The sequence below is a fragment of the Hyperoodon ampullatus genome, assembly GCF_949752795.1.
Source record: "Hyperoodon ampullatus genome assembly, chromosome: 11".
NCBI lineage: Eukaryota > Metazoa > Chordata > Mammalia > Artiodactyla > Ziphiidae > Hyperoodon > Hyperoodon ampullatus.
Genome location: NC_136924.1, coordinates 41,143,579 through 41,156,587, shown reverse-complemented (window position 1 = coordinate 41,156,587; position 13,009 = coordinate 41,143,579). Strand labels below are relative to the sequence as shown.

Here is a 13,009-nt window from a genome sequence, read left to right as displayed (position 1 = left end):
GTGTGTGTGTGTGTGTGCGCGTGCGCGTGTATTGGGGAACCATTACAGAGGTGTTCCTGGTCCATAATGGATCTTCAACAAAGTGTAATGTGATTATTAGGAGTCACAATGACTGTAGCCATACTTCCCTAGGCCATATTATAAAAGTTCTGCAGTGGCTCTATTTCTCCCTGGAGACTTCAAAAATCATCCAAGAGTCAGTTTCCAGGGCTTCCCTGGTGGCGCAGTGGTTGAGAGTCCGCCTGCCGATGCAGGGGACACGGGTTCGGGCCCCGGTCCGGGAGGATCCCACATGCTGCGGAGCGGCTGGGCCCGTGAGCCATGGCTGCTGAGCCTGCGCGTCTGGAGCCTGTGCTCCGCAATGGGAGAGGCCACAACAGGGAGAGGCCCGCGTACGGCAAAAAAAAAAAAAAAAAAAAAAAAGAGTCAGTTTCCATCTCGTTCCACTTCCAGGATGAAGAGGATCAACCTTAACCCTGGTCACTCCAGGATGCCAGGTGACCCAGGCCCTCCCGCCACAATGCTACGGCGCTGCTCTGAACATTAGAGTAGGTTCCCTTCATTTAAAGCAGACATGGCTTTCTGGTAGAATATTACAGCACAAGACCTTCTGGAACCTAATGCAGCTGACACTGAGCACTGACAGTAATTACTTTGCAAAAATAATGGGATATGCACTGTCTATCAGGTGCCCAACCCGGAGTGTGACGTGAAATATGAAAAATGAGGCTCGTGTGTAATATACACGACTGTCTGTCCCGAATCTCTCACAGATGATTAAGAAAAGGAAATGCAGAATTAAAAAGATGCCTGACTTCCGGAGGACATTCGTGTGGCTTGACAGTGGCAACCGTTATCATCGTCACCATTGTTACCTTTAACAATGAATAATGATAAGATCTCAGGCAAGTACGCAGTACTTTACAGCTGCAAAGCCTTTTGCTCTCATCACCTCCAGGGCTGCTCACTGCCATCGGGAAGCAAGGCAGCTGGGCAGGGATTCCTTGCTCCATTTTGCAGATGCAGAAACTGAGGCTTGGCGGATGGCAGTGACTCACGTGGCTAGCTCCTGCCAAAGTGAGGTTCGGACCCGGCCCCTCTGGCTCTCTGAATCAGGCAGGAACAGGCCTCCATTCCCTTTTCCTCTCTGCTTTTCTACCCCGCAGCTCCCTGACCTCACCACCTCCCCTCTGCCCTCTCCCATGTCCCGCCACCCTTCGTCAGGAAGGTCTGATTGGCCAGCTTGGGTCATGTGCTCATCTGTGAGCCAATCAATGGCGGGAGGCTTGGCCCTGTCCACCAATGGCACCTCTCACCTTAACTTGTTAAGAGTGTGGGGAAGGCCGTTTCCCAGGAGGAACCAGCGCCTATGTCTTCCCACCCGACTCCACCCAGGACTCAGGAAGGAAGAGGCTCCCAGAAACCTTCCTCTCCAAGGGCCTGCGCTCAAAACTGCCTGGCTTCTGCAGACTTGCCCCACAGGCTGCAGGTGGAAAACCAGAACCCTATGTGGCCTCCGCACTTCCTGCCCCTATACTGAGGCTTCAATTTCTGTGATCAGACCTCAGGCACCCTCCCCTTCCCGGCCAAGACCCCAATTCACTGGCGCTGAGAGCTGCTCAGATGTCCCCTGCACTCGCCTCATCCCTGGACCTGACTCTCAGGACAGTCCAGGCCCACATTGACTCTTACCCTCCCCACCAGCTCCAGATGTGACAGGCTGGCCCAGGTCTGGCTTTGATGGACAAGTACCCCAAATGAGTGACCTCAGAAATGCTGGGCGTTCCCAAAGGTTCTACAGAGTTGGAGCAGGACAGGCTTGAATGACCAGAACACCGGCCAGGCTGAAATCCCATGTGTGGGGCTGAGAGCTCAGCTAGTGCCAGGGACCAGGCTGCTGAGATGAGCTGGGCACGAATGGGATGCCTAAAAAGATGGGATAAACCCAGGGCAGGATTCGGAGAGCACACGTGTGTGGAAACGAAGGGTGTGGACACTGAATTCCTGCGGGTCCCAGCGGGCCTCTGGGCGTAGGCTGCTCCTGGCTCCACCATCCATGCTGAAGGTGGTGTCAGGATACCCCATAAATCCAGTCTGTCCACGTCTCTTCTGACCTAGGGTTTTAGAGGAATGGAGTTTGGAGTCTGATAGACTGAATTTGAATCCCTTCTTTGTTTCTAAAAAGTTGTGTGACTTTGGGCAGTTGAGTTCCTCTCTCTGAGCCCAGTTTGCGTGTCTCTAAATAGGGCAAGACCACAACCCCCGGCTGGGTTCCCAGGAGGAATAAACAAAGCACCAGCTTCAGAATGCATGGGGCGTCAGTGCATCTGGTGGTCTCTCCCTCCCAATGAAGAGAATCCTTATGTCTCCCCAGCAACTTCTAGAGGGAATCAGAATGCCCACGAGGGACACCATCAGCAGAGCTCCGTGACGTGCCCGCTGGGCTGAGCGTGGGGCGTGGGGTGTGGAGCATGGGGGGTGCTTGAGCCCCGCTTCCTAGGGGGCGGGCAAGCTGTCAGAAATGATGTGAGTTGGAAGCTTTTCCAACACACGTGCTGGACCCCACCCCAGAACCTTGGGAGGCAGGAGGGTTTTGAGAAGGCCTGGGGGACTATTTGCAGGCTCTTTGCTAGTCAGGATCCCCCCTCTTGAAAGACTCCCCCGCACAGGCCATCAGGAGGATCACAAAGCTGTTTATTTTCCCACCTATGATGGATGCAGGGTGCAGAAAACTCAGAGGTTCCTTTGGTGAACATACTGGAGCCACACACAAACCTAACTGGCTCTGTCTTTACTGAGGGATTTTTCTGTTTCCACAGAACTGTAATTCACCTTAGAAGTGCTCCCCAAGGCATTGTGGCATGCTGCTTCTGGACAGAATTTATCATACCTGCTATTCTTTGGCAGCTGCGTCCTTAGAATTGGACATACAAAATCTGATTGGCAAAAAAAGTACCAAATGTCAAATTTCATAAAATCAGGGCAAGAACTGGTCTTCTCTTAGCATTTGGACTAGCTGCCCCCTGAAAAATGTCTTGTTTTCCCTTGGCCCTTAGCAACGCCCAGCCCAGAGGCAGAAAAAGGGAGCAAAATCTAACTTTCACATTAAAACATAAGCAAGGTTTTCAACCAAACAGTTAGGTAATTGGACTCATTATTCAAACACCAAAATATAACAGATGGACTTATTCATCTGGCCCAGCTTAATACATGTCGGCCTAACACTACAAACAAATACATAAAATCAAGATATGTCTGGGTGGCACAAACAGGGACAGGGCATTGTCATTGTCAGCAATGACTTGGCCTGGAGGCACAGGCTTGGCTGTGCTGTGAGCGGGCCCTCAGAACCAGTACTCAGAGACGAAGATGTGGACATTGACGACATTTCGGTGGGACACCACGCCCCCGACCACGTAGTTCATCTCTAGCTTCAGGACAGCATGAAATGGGCCCACAATGGGCCGCACCTGACGCACAACACCTGGGGAGAGAGCAGAAGATGTTCTGGGAGTTAGCAGGGACTGAAGGAACATGGAGATTTGGGAAATGACTTCCCTCCAGGAATTTCATAGCTAGAGGAGGTCTTAGGCCTCATCAAGTCCCACCTGAACCAGATGCTTAGCATCTCCCTCCAAGCGGTCACTCTTGGGGTCTGCTGCCACCTCTAGGGATGAGTGACAGTGAGCTCGCCACAACCTTTCCACTGTGTGCGGCTCAGAGTGTGAGGGAATCTGTGCGTGTGGGCTTTGGAGTCAGATGCCTTAGGGTCAACACCAGCTCCTGTTCTCTCTGAGCCCAGGTTCCCTCCTCTACCACCATCTATGTGACTGAGGATTTAAGAGTCTAAATAAAGGGCCTGGTATGGAGTAGATGTCGAGTAGACACCTGTCCCACTCCCTTCTACCCACTGTGCCCAGTTGTGACCCTTGGAAGAAATAAAGCAGGTATGATCCTCTTCCCTCAGTCCCTCCCATTGAGGACTGTAGTGGGGTCCCAGAAATGCTTTATTTGAGCAGAGAAGTCCCGATTCCCCATGGGACATACTCCTGGCTCCCTCGCTCTCCACACTTCTTTTCTGGAGGGTGACACCTAAGTTCATTGTTCCGTGTTCATGGTAACAGGTAAGCAAGAGGCGGCTCAGGTCCAGCCCAAGCAGGGCAAGCAGAAATGGGACAGGTGGCAGAGTGGAGACAGGTGTCCATTCCGGGGAAGCAGAAACCTGTGTGAAGCTGCTGGAGGTGGCAAGGAGTTCTGCCTGGACCAGATAGGGACCAGGCAAAAGTCATGATCCGAGGCCTCCCCTGCCAAGGCTCAGAGTACACGGCAGACAAGCTCAGCTCAGTCACAGTGGAAGAAGGAACAACCCCAGGCGTTCTGCAGACTTGCAGGGGAGCGGGGTTGGGTGGTAAGAGTGGATTCCATAAGTCTCCCCAGACCTGTGCCTGGAAGCTCCATGTCTCCAGGCCGGACCCTGCTGCCACTGCCTGTCCATGCAGGGCAACCCCAAGGCTCATGGAGAGAATGCTCCTGCGCTCTGGGACCAGACAGATGGGACTAAGGTGAGTGTTATCCACCTGCATGGACTTGGAGAGACCACCGTTCTCTCTGGGCCTCAGATTCCTGTGAGCATATGATGCCACCTGACCCTGTGCTTCTGCACGGTGTGATCCAGACACCCCAGCACAGCGTCTGCCAAGGTGTGAACTCCAGGTGTGCAGGGCTACCTCCCCACAAGACCAGCGGGCTCAGTGCTTCATTTCCACTTGAATTCATGCATTTCTTCAACTGGTACCAGACACTGTTCTCGGTGACACCGAGAAAACGAATAGAATCCTGGCTTCAAAGCTGGTGGCAGATGTAGATGAGTGCCGTGCTCTGATAGAAGTCAGCACGTTGTCCAGCAGGGGCAAGGATGGAGGTGAGGAAGGCTAGGGGATCAGGAAAGGCTTCCTGGAGAAGGTGGCCCTCCCTGCAGATCCTCAGTGCCTGGCACAGAGTAGGTGCCACCCATAGCTGTTGACATTTAGGAAAGGTCACTCCTCCATCATACCCGCTCTGATATTAGGACTTCCCCAAAGTCATGTGGTGCAGGGGTGTGCCAGAGCGGCCGGCTCTCTGCTTGTGCCACATGACAATCTCCATGGCTGATCTCAAGCTACCAACATGACGTCACAGAAGGCAGGGTGGGAAAGAGCGCTCAGTGCCCGTACACCACTGCAGGGATGCCTGCAAAGAACACTCTGGAGCCTGCAGCTCCTCAACCACGTACTGAGAAAGAGTCACTGATTGTTTGCTGCATCCAACCGCTGATTCCAAGCTGGTCTCTACAAACAGCCCTGCCACAGACTTGGGAAATGTGCACACGGGGCAGAGCAGTCAGGCCCCTGACACCCGTCCCGCGAGGAGCGAAGGCTCCAGGGAGACCGAAGGGTCCCGAAGGCCTTTTGCACCAGCGGTCAGTTCCCAGTCAGGACCACCAAGTTCATGCTCAGAAGGGGAATTTGGGCACGCCATCCCCCGTTTCACTCCCTGAGCTTGAGTTTCAAAAGTGAAATGCCCAGCAGCAGGGCGGAATTCCAGGCTATTCTAAGCAAACAAGGGCTTTAGCTCTGATGGAGAGATAAGCACAGGCTTCTGCGGGCTGTCAGCACCCTTTCTCTGCCCCTGCTTGGCGATGACATGGCAGCTCTGTCCTGTTTGAACGCCCACGAACATCTTCAGCTCCCGGCTAGAGATGCGGGCTTGTCACCACCCTCAGTATGACCGGGCCACTCCCACTTGCCCCTCCCTGGGCACTGTCTGGGCCCGGGTCAGCGTGGCCCCTGTGGAGGGCACGGCCCCAAGCTCTCCTGCCTCCTCAGTACCCCCATCAGCATCACCTTCTTCTCTCCCCAGGCCTGAGACCACCACGGGCGCCCACCAGCCTCAGTGGCCTGGGTTACCTGCCAACGGCACCCATCCCAGGGGCGGTGCTCAGAGGGGCTCGGGGGGGCTTGAAGGAGAGGGGTGAGAGGCTACGCGAGCCTGACAACTATTTTAGGACAGAGAGCAATGGAGGTGGAGGGAACGCTTCTGCAAGCTACGATCAAATATGTATTTATTTCTATATATTATTATTACATTAAATATCATATAATTAATATGATATAGAAATATAGTTTGATTATTATAAATACAAAATATATATTATAACCATATATAAAAATATAAGTGAGGTTATTTAAAATAGATCAAAATCTAATTTATATATAAATACTATTACAATGTATAGTATTTATTTTATATTTATATAAACTTTTGCACATATCCATACATTTTATATAGATGTTTATATAATTTATATTACTATTATATAAAATACAATTTATATATTAATATATAAATATGTATATAAAATGTAAATATTACAAAATAATGATATCACACACATGCACATTTAAATGAAGATTCCTGGCTGCATGTGGGAGCTTTGGTAGCATCAACAGTTCAGACCCACAGAAGTTTCTGGGCCCACCTGTGTGTGCCAGGCACCGGGCTAAGGAACTAGTGTAGAGAAAATGAGGGGCTGTCCTTGGTGGGCTCAGCCTGGGGACAGAGAGGAAAGAGAAGGTGCTGATGCAGGGAGCTGGGCTCGAGGACAGGGTCATTCTAGCTGGACTATGAGACTGCAGTTCTTCAGGACAAAGGGTTGGAGTCCAACCGACCTCGGTCAGTAGCATGACCCCAGGTTAGTTATCCAACCTTTCTGAGTCCTCATTTCCTCTTCTGTGAAACAAGGATTAAACACAGCAACCTTCAGGGACTTCCCCGGCAGTCCAGTGGTTAGGACTCCAGCTTCCACTGCCAAGGGCGCGGGTTTGATCCCTGGTTGGGGAACTAAGATCCCGCGTGCCGCACAGCACGGCCAAAAAATGAAAAAGAATAGCAAACTTCAGAATCAGAAACAAAACCATCCCAAGGCCATCCTGCCCCTTCTCCCTCAGAAGTGACTGCTGGATGTCACAGAGCTTCCCAATGTTCAAATGTGATCTGATTTTCAGTTAAAATAGAGCTGAACTCTTACGTGACTGAACAATACGGCAAGAGTTGAATATTTTTATTGGATTGACTTAAAACTTAATGAGAAAGGAAAGCTCTGAACGTGTAGAAAATGTACCTAACTATGTCGTGTTAGGGCGCTTCACGAGGTTTAGTTTTTACGATGGCCGAAGCCCAGAACTGCATGCTGTTGGCTGACTGTTCCGACTGTAAACAGCTAAGAGACAAATCAAACACTGAAGGAAGCAAAAGGCTGCTTTAATGAAAAGGGTGTTGAGAAGGGGCTGAATTTCAGATACAGGTCACATTCAGGGCCTGGATTTTCTCAGGATCTTTGCATTTAACAAAAAAAGTGATTAAGGTGGAAGAAATAGGTGTTCCGCAAGGGTTAAAGAAATCATCGTAGGAGTGTACACAGCAGGTGCTGAGGAATGTGCCTCCCTTCCCAGCCCTCCAGAATCAGCTTCTCTGTCCCTCTCCTCTGACCTGAGGTCCACATTGAATCTCCAACTCTATCTATAACCCTAGTCAGCCCAGGGTTCCTTTCCCAGGCTACCCACGCCCACTCAGTAGACCTGACCACTTCTTCAGCCTAGCCACACTTCCTGGGGGCTCTGATTGGGTGAACATGCTCCCTTCATTCCCAGGTTACTTCAAGCCTGAGTTCCACCTCCTGGTCCTCACCTTCACTGAACCTAGACTTTCTCCTAATATCACTTCTTTCTTCACAGCTTTCCTACCCATCCATCCATCCGCCCATCCATCCATCCATCCATCCACCCATCCATCTATCCATCCATCCATCCATCCATCCACGCATCCATTCAATAGGGGCCATTCTGCACAGGGGAGGTTTAAGGAAGATTCTACAGAGGAGCTGACTTCAAATCAGATTTTGAAGAGTAAGTAGGAGCTAAGGAGGCAAGTGTGACATGTGCAAAGGCCAAAAGTATGAAGGTTCGGATCAGCTCTGGGAACAGTGTTAATCTTGGGGAAGATAGATGGATGAGGCTGAGAAGGTGGTAAAGGGCTTCTCCAGGGACTGCACACCTCGTCAGGCTCACAGAACCCGGAACCCAAGTCAGCAGTTTCCTGGCTTCCTCCCCAACGCCGATTCTAGACCAGTGTTCTTTCAGAACTACCGACAACATTCCCAGTGCAGGGAAACAAGAGAGGGAAGAAGAGAAACACTTGCTGCCCATATGTGGCATCACAAATATTAGAAACTGGACCTCCACCAGGGGTCCGATTCCATCATCCACTTGATTCTACAGAGGTATAGTTGGCATCTGCTATGTGCCAGGCACTGGGGACCAGCTAGACTGCCTGTGTCCTCTTTCATGAAGCCTCCGCAGCCCCACTCTGTGTCTCTCTTGGCTGTACCACTGCATCTGCCCAGTGCAGGGAATATTTACAGTTGGCTCCCCCTTCACGGGCAGGGTCTGCATCATGCTCATCTCTGTCTCACTGTCCCCAGCCCAGGGCCTGGGGCAGGACACAGCAGAAGCACCATTAAGATTATTGAGTGAGATGAAGGCAGGGAAGAAAGAAGGAGAGAGAAAAGAGAAGGAGAGAGGAAAGAAGGGACACCAGTCGTTGAGGGCCCCTCAAAACTCTGTCCTGAAGGAAAGGGGGCCACTGAAGGCTCCGAGTGAGAGCGGCTTTATGTGGAATGACCATTCCAGCAGCAAAATGCAGGACAAAGGGAGAGGTGCATTTCCATCACGCCTGCCTTGTCCATCTTACCTGCTGGAGTATTTACCTCCCTACCTTTCAAGAGCCCCAGGAAAAAAAAAAAGGCCATGATGCTGAGTTCAACTGTGTTAATCTTCCAAATCCTCATCCTTGGCATTTCTGCTTCGGGTCTCAGACACTGCTGGTATTCCTCGGCGTGTCTGTGCCTCTTAAAGATATAATTAAGCCTTTTTTTCCCTTTGAAAAATGTAGGTCCCCTCAGGCACTTCATCTTCATGTCTCGTCTCTGCTTTGTAAATTGCAGCTGATGTGCCGGGGATGCAGAAGCCTGAACACGGAGCACAAGAGTCCAATGGGAGACCTCCGTCACCTCTTGGGGACTGTGGTCTGGATTCCAGGCCCCTGAAGCCACCTCCAAGCTTCTGCTGCTTGACCGAGGTTGCAACTGATTGTCTCCCGGTAGTTTATAAGGAGGAAGACCAGCCACGGGGCCGACTGCATGAGACAGTGATCTATAAAGAGACCTGGAGTCACAGTTTAGGTTCCTATGCTGGTTCCTTAGAGACCAGTCGTGTGACCTTGTATGAGTCACCGGCTTTCTGAAGTCCAGCCTCCAACTCACAAGTCCTGTGATTCCAACCGACCAAGTGAAATGGCGTGAACAGAGTTGTTAAGAGTATCTTAACAAAAATGATGATCAATCTAGAGACTGCATGATATCTCATGCCAGTGGAAATTGTGCTTTTCAAAAGACAGAGATTCAAGTTAGAAAAGGAAGAGGTAAGAAAGCCACATGTCGGGACTTCCCTGGTGACGCAGTGGTTAAGAATCCACCTGCCAAGGCAGGGGACACGGGTTGGAGCCCTGGTCCGGGAAGATCCCACATGCCTCGAAGCAACTAAGCCTGTGTGCCACAAGTACTGAGCCTGCACTCTAGAGCCCGTGAGCCACAGCTACTGGAGCCCGCGTGCCACGACTACTGAAGCCCCCGTGCCTACAGCCCGTGCTCCGCAACAAGAGAAGCCACCACAATGAGAAGCCCGCGCATCGCAACAAAGAGTAGCCCCTGCTCACCACAACTAGAGAAAGCCCGCGTGCAGCAACGAAGACCCAAAGCAGCCAATAAATAAATAAATTTATTAAAAAGAAAAAAAAGAAAGCCACATGTCCACATCATAAAAGAATAAGAAGTGGTCACTACCTGAAATCAGGTTATAGAGTCATTTGTCTCCCCACTGCAATGTGAGGCCAGAGGCCAATGGCACTGTCTTTCCTGGTCACTCTTGTATCTCTCGTTCTTGAACATAGTAGGTCCTTGGTCCTACTATGGACCGGACACACAGGAGGCACTCAGTACATGAATTGCTAAATGAATGAATGAACTAAAGATCAAAGTGCTAAGCACAATTTATAAAGTTGAAAGTTACTACCCAGAAATGAAAGTGTCGGGAAGGAATGAACAATCGCCAAAAGTCACTGGCTTTTCAGGCATTGACCGCATGGCAGGAGAAAGGCGACGCATGAGAGCCAGGTCTCACTGTCTGGCCCCGGTGGCCATCACACAGAGCCACGAGCAGGGGGAAGGTGACGAGTGGGCCTGTGTGACAAGCTGCTGGAACCCAGGAGCTCGGGAGGCCCACGTGGTCTCGCCAAACACAAGCACAATGGGCGACTGGAAAGGAGCAAACCATCACCCAGATCTCGGGAAATCTGCCTTGATAGGAATAACGATCTCTGCAGGCTAGCATTAACAGCACAGACCAAAGGCAAAGAGGAAACATCAGGAACACAAAGAAATGCGGTCCATACTTCTAAAGCAAACAACTTGGAGTACTGATGGGCTTGGAAAGAGGTCCACAGCAGGGGAGGGAAATAGAAATGGAGGGGCCCCACGTGTCCACTGCTCCATCCTGTTCTCCCCACACTGCTGGGGGGGAAGGATCATCGCCTTCCTTCCACTGGGGACGAGAATGAGGTTCCGGGGGCTGTATGTCCCGGATCGCACAGCCCTCAGGGCACGGCGTCCATCCAGCCAGGACTGACCCCCGAGCCCAGCTCTCTCCACCCCACGGCATCTGCACTCTCCTCACGGTGTGACGTGGAGTGGAGGAAACTTTACTGCTCTTGGCTGAGTCATCGCTATAGGGCAAAAATGGCAGAAAGAAACTAGAGGGTAATCATATCATTCATTGGCAGGGAAGGAATGGAGCTCCTGACACCCTGTCTTCTCTTCTTTCCCTGAAAAACGCCCAGGTGGGAGCTTAGAAGGAGGGGGACAGGTGTCTGGGCCACATATCCAAATACCAAATGGCACCCAACGTGCCTCAGCAGAACTTATCCTCCCGATTTCTTGATTATTACAAATGCGCTTTCTCCATGGGTCTCCTGTGAGCTAAACGGGACAGTTTGGACAGCTGCAAGCAACTAAGAGTCAACCCCCAGGGTCCACCTTTCCCTAGGGGAGAAATAGCAGAAGAAATGTCAGCTCTGCACTAAACTTTTCAGACTCCTTCCAGGACGCGGGTCCAAACATTTCCAGGGCGCGTGGTCGGTATGGTCCCCACCCCCATCCACTATCTCCTCCCCCTCATCTCAGCCACACTCGCTGGGGCCTCATGGTCCGAGGTTCCAGCAACAGCAAAGCAGGTCCCAAACCCAGACCCCTGCCTGCTGCCCTTTCCGCCAAGCCACATGCCCTCACCAGAGGAAGAGAAGGCCTGGGCAGTTTTCCAGAAGGGATTTACCGTCTGATGCACCTGCTTTTACCAACTTGGCCAAAACTGTGACTGTGATGGGAAGGCTGAGAAACCCTTTCCTCTTCCTCTGTGTGTCCTCCCGCCTGGATCAGCCTCTACCCACGTGCCCGCTGGAGTCCCTCCCTGGCCCAGACCCAAGCTCATCAGCTCACTCACATCTCTCCAGATGCCCCCAGATGGGCAACTGGAACTCCCCCACCTCCCCCAAACCCGATGCCCTTCCCCCAGGCCCCTGGGCCGGGCACTTGGAGTCCACAGGCTTCTTGCTCCAAGGCCAGAACTCTTCTCGACCTGCCGCCCAGCCCCCGGCCCACAGCAGCTGAAGGCGCCCCTTGATTAGGCCCCGCCTCCCTGTCCAGCCTGATTTCTCAGCACTGGCCGTACTCCGGCCACGCCAGACCCCTCACAGACCCCCAAGATGAGCAAAAGCCACGAGAGGGCAGGATGAGCAGGGGTCTGGCCAGCTCGGCCTGACTTAGACTCAAAGACGGGAAACTGCAGAGAGACGGGTCCTCCCTCTGCTTTGCAGGCATTGAGGCTGTGCTACCTCCTTCTCCAGAGGCGATTAGGCCCCGAGGGATTAAGAGGCCCGCCTGGCTGGTGAGTGCAGCCTGGGCGCCCCGAGCCCCCCCTGCTGCTGAGCTGCGCGGGCGCTGGGGTTACAGACAGTGAGAACAGCGCTGGTCTGCGTCCTCACGGAGCTCTGGGCCCCCAGGGAGGCAGACACAGATGATGGGGCGTAGAGGCCGGTAAAGGTCAGCACAGGTGCTTTGGTAGCGCTAAAGGGAGCACTCCGCCGGGACCCGGTACGGCGCCCATGCACACATCACCAAGGACTTGACCTGGAGCTGGATTCTCACGGACAGGGTGGCCTGGCCAGAAACAGGCCTCGGGGAGGGGCTCAGGTGGAGAATTTCTGCTCTCAGTTTCCCAAGTGGGTGAGAATTAGGGGGGAGGGGCGAGCAAGGAGGCCAGCAGGTGGGCAGCGGCTTGATGGCCCCAAGGAGCTGAGACCCTTTCCTGGGGTGATGGCATCACTGCCAGATCTCAGAAGGAGGGGACATGCTGAGGTTTGGTGAGAACCATCACTTTTTCTCCTTTCCTTCCCAAGAGGCACTAAGAATGAGCCCATTCAGGACAGAGAGGGCTTCCTGCTGGCAGGGCAGCAGCCTGAAACACCCAAGCCTTCAATTCCCTTTATCCCTGGCCAAGGCTCCACAGAGGCTCTTCCGGCACTGGATCCTCAGAAAGAGAATCATTTGACTGGCCAGTGACTGAACATTTGTTATGCACCGACTCTAGGTACTGTGTTCATGGCTACCAGGGAGGCAGAGAAGTTTCAGGACTGGAGTAGAAACTCAAAGAGGAGGACTCTGCCTGCTGGTTCAAGGTCACAGAAGATGGTCATGGCAGCAGGAACCCCATACCGAGTCCCAACATGCTGTGTGCATGCCTCAGTCAGGCCCCCTGAGCCTGGAACTCCCTCCGTGCCTCAGTTTCCTCACCTGGAGAATGGG

The 13,009-nt window shown here is 52.4% G+C and overlaps 1 protein-coding gene across 1 annotated transcript in view; it reads right to left on the bottom strand.

The window, feature by feature from the left end:
- Window positions 1–2,677: 2,677 nt before the first annotated feature.
- FBLN1 (fibulin 1) overlaps window positions 2,678–13,009 on the bottom strand; it is a gene marked incomplete at its 5' end in the record, with an annotated part of 76,739 nt that continues 66,407 nt past the window's right edge. Inside the window, one exon of the mRNA XM_079714431.1 lies at window positions 2,678–3,484. Coding sequence (XP_079570557.1) covers window positions 3,345–3,484 — 140 coding nt within the window. The 3' untranslated portion in view covers window positions 2,678–3,344. The remainder of the gene's footprint in view (window positions 3,485–13,009) is intronic.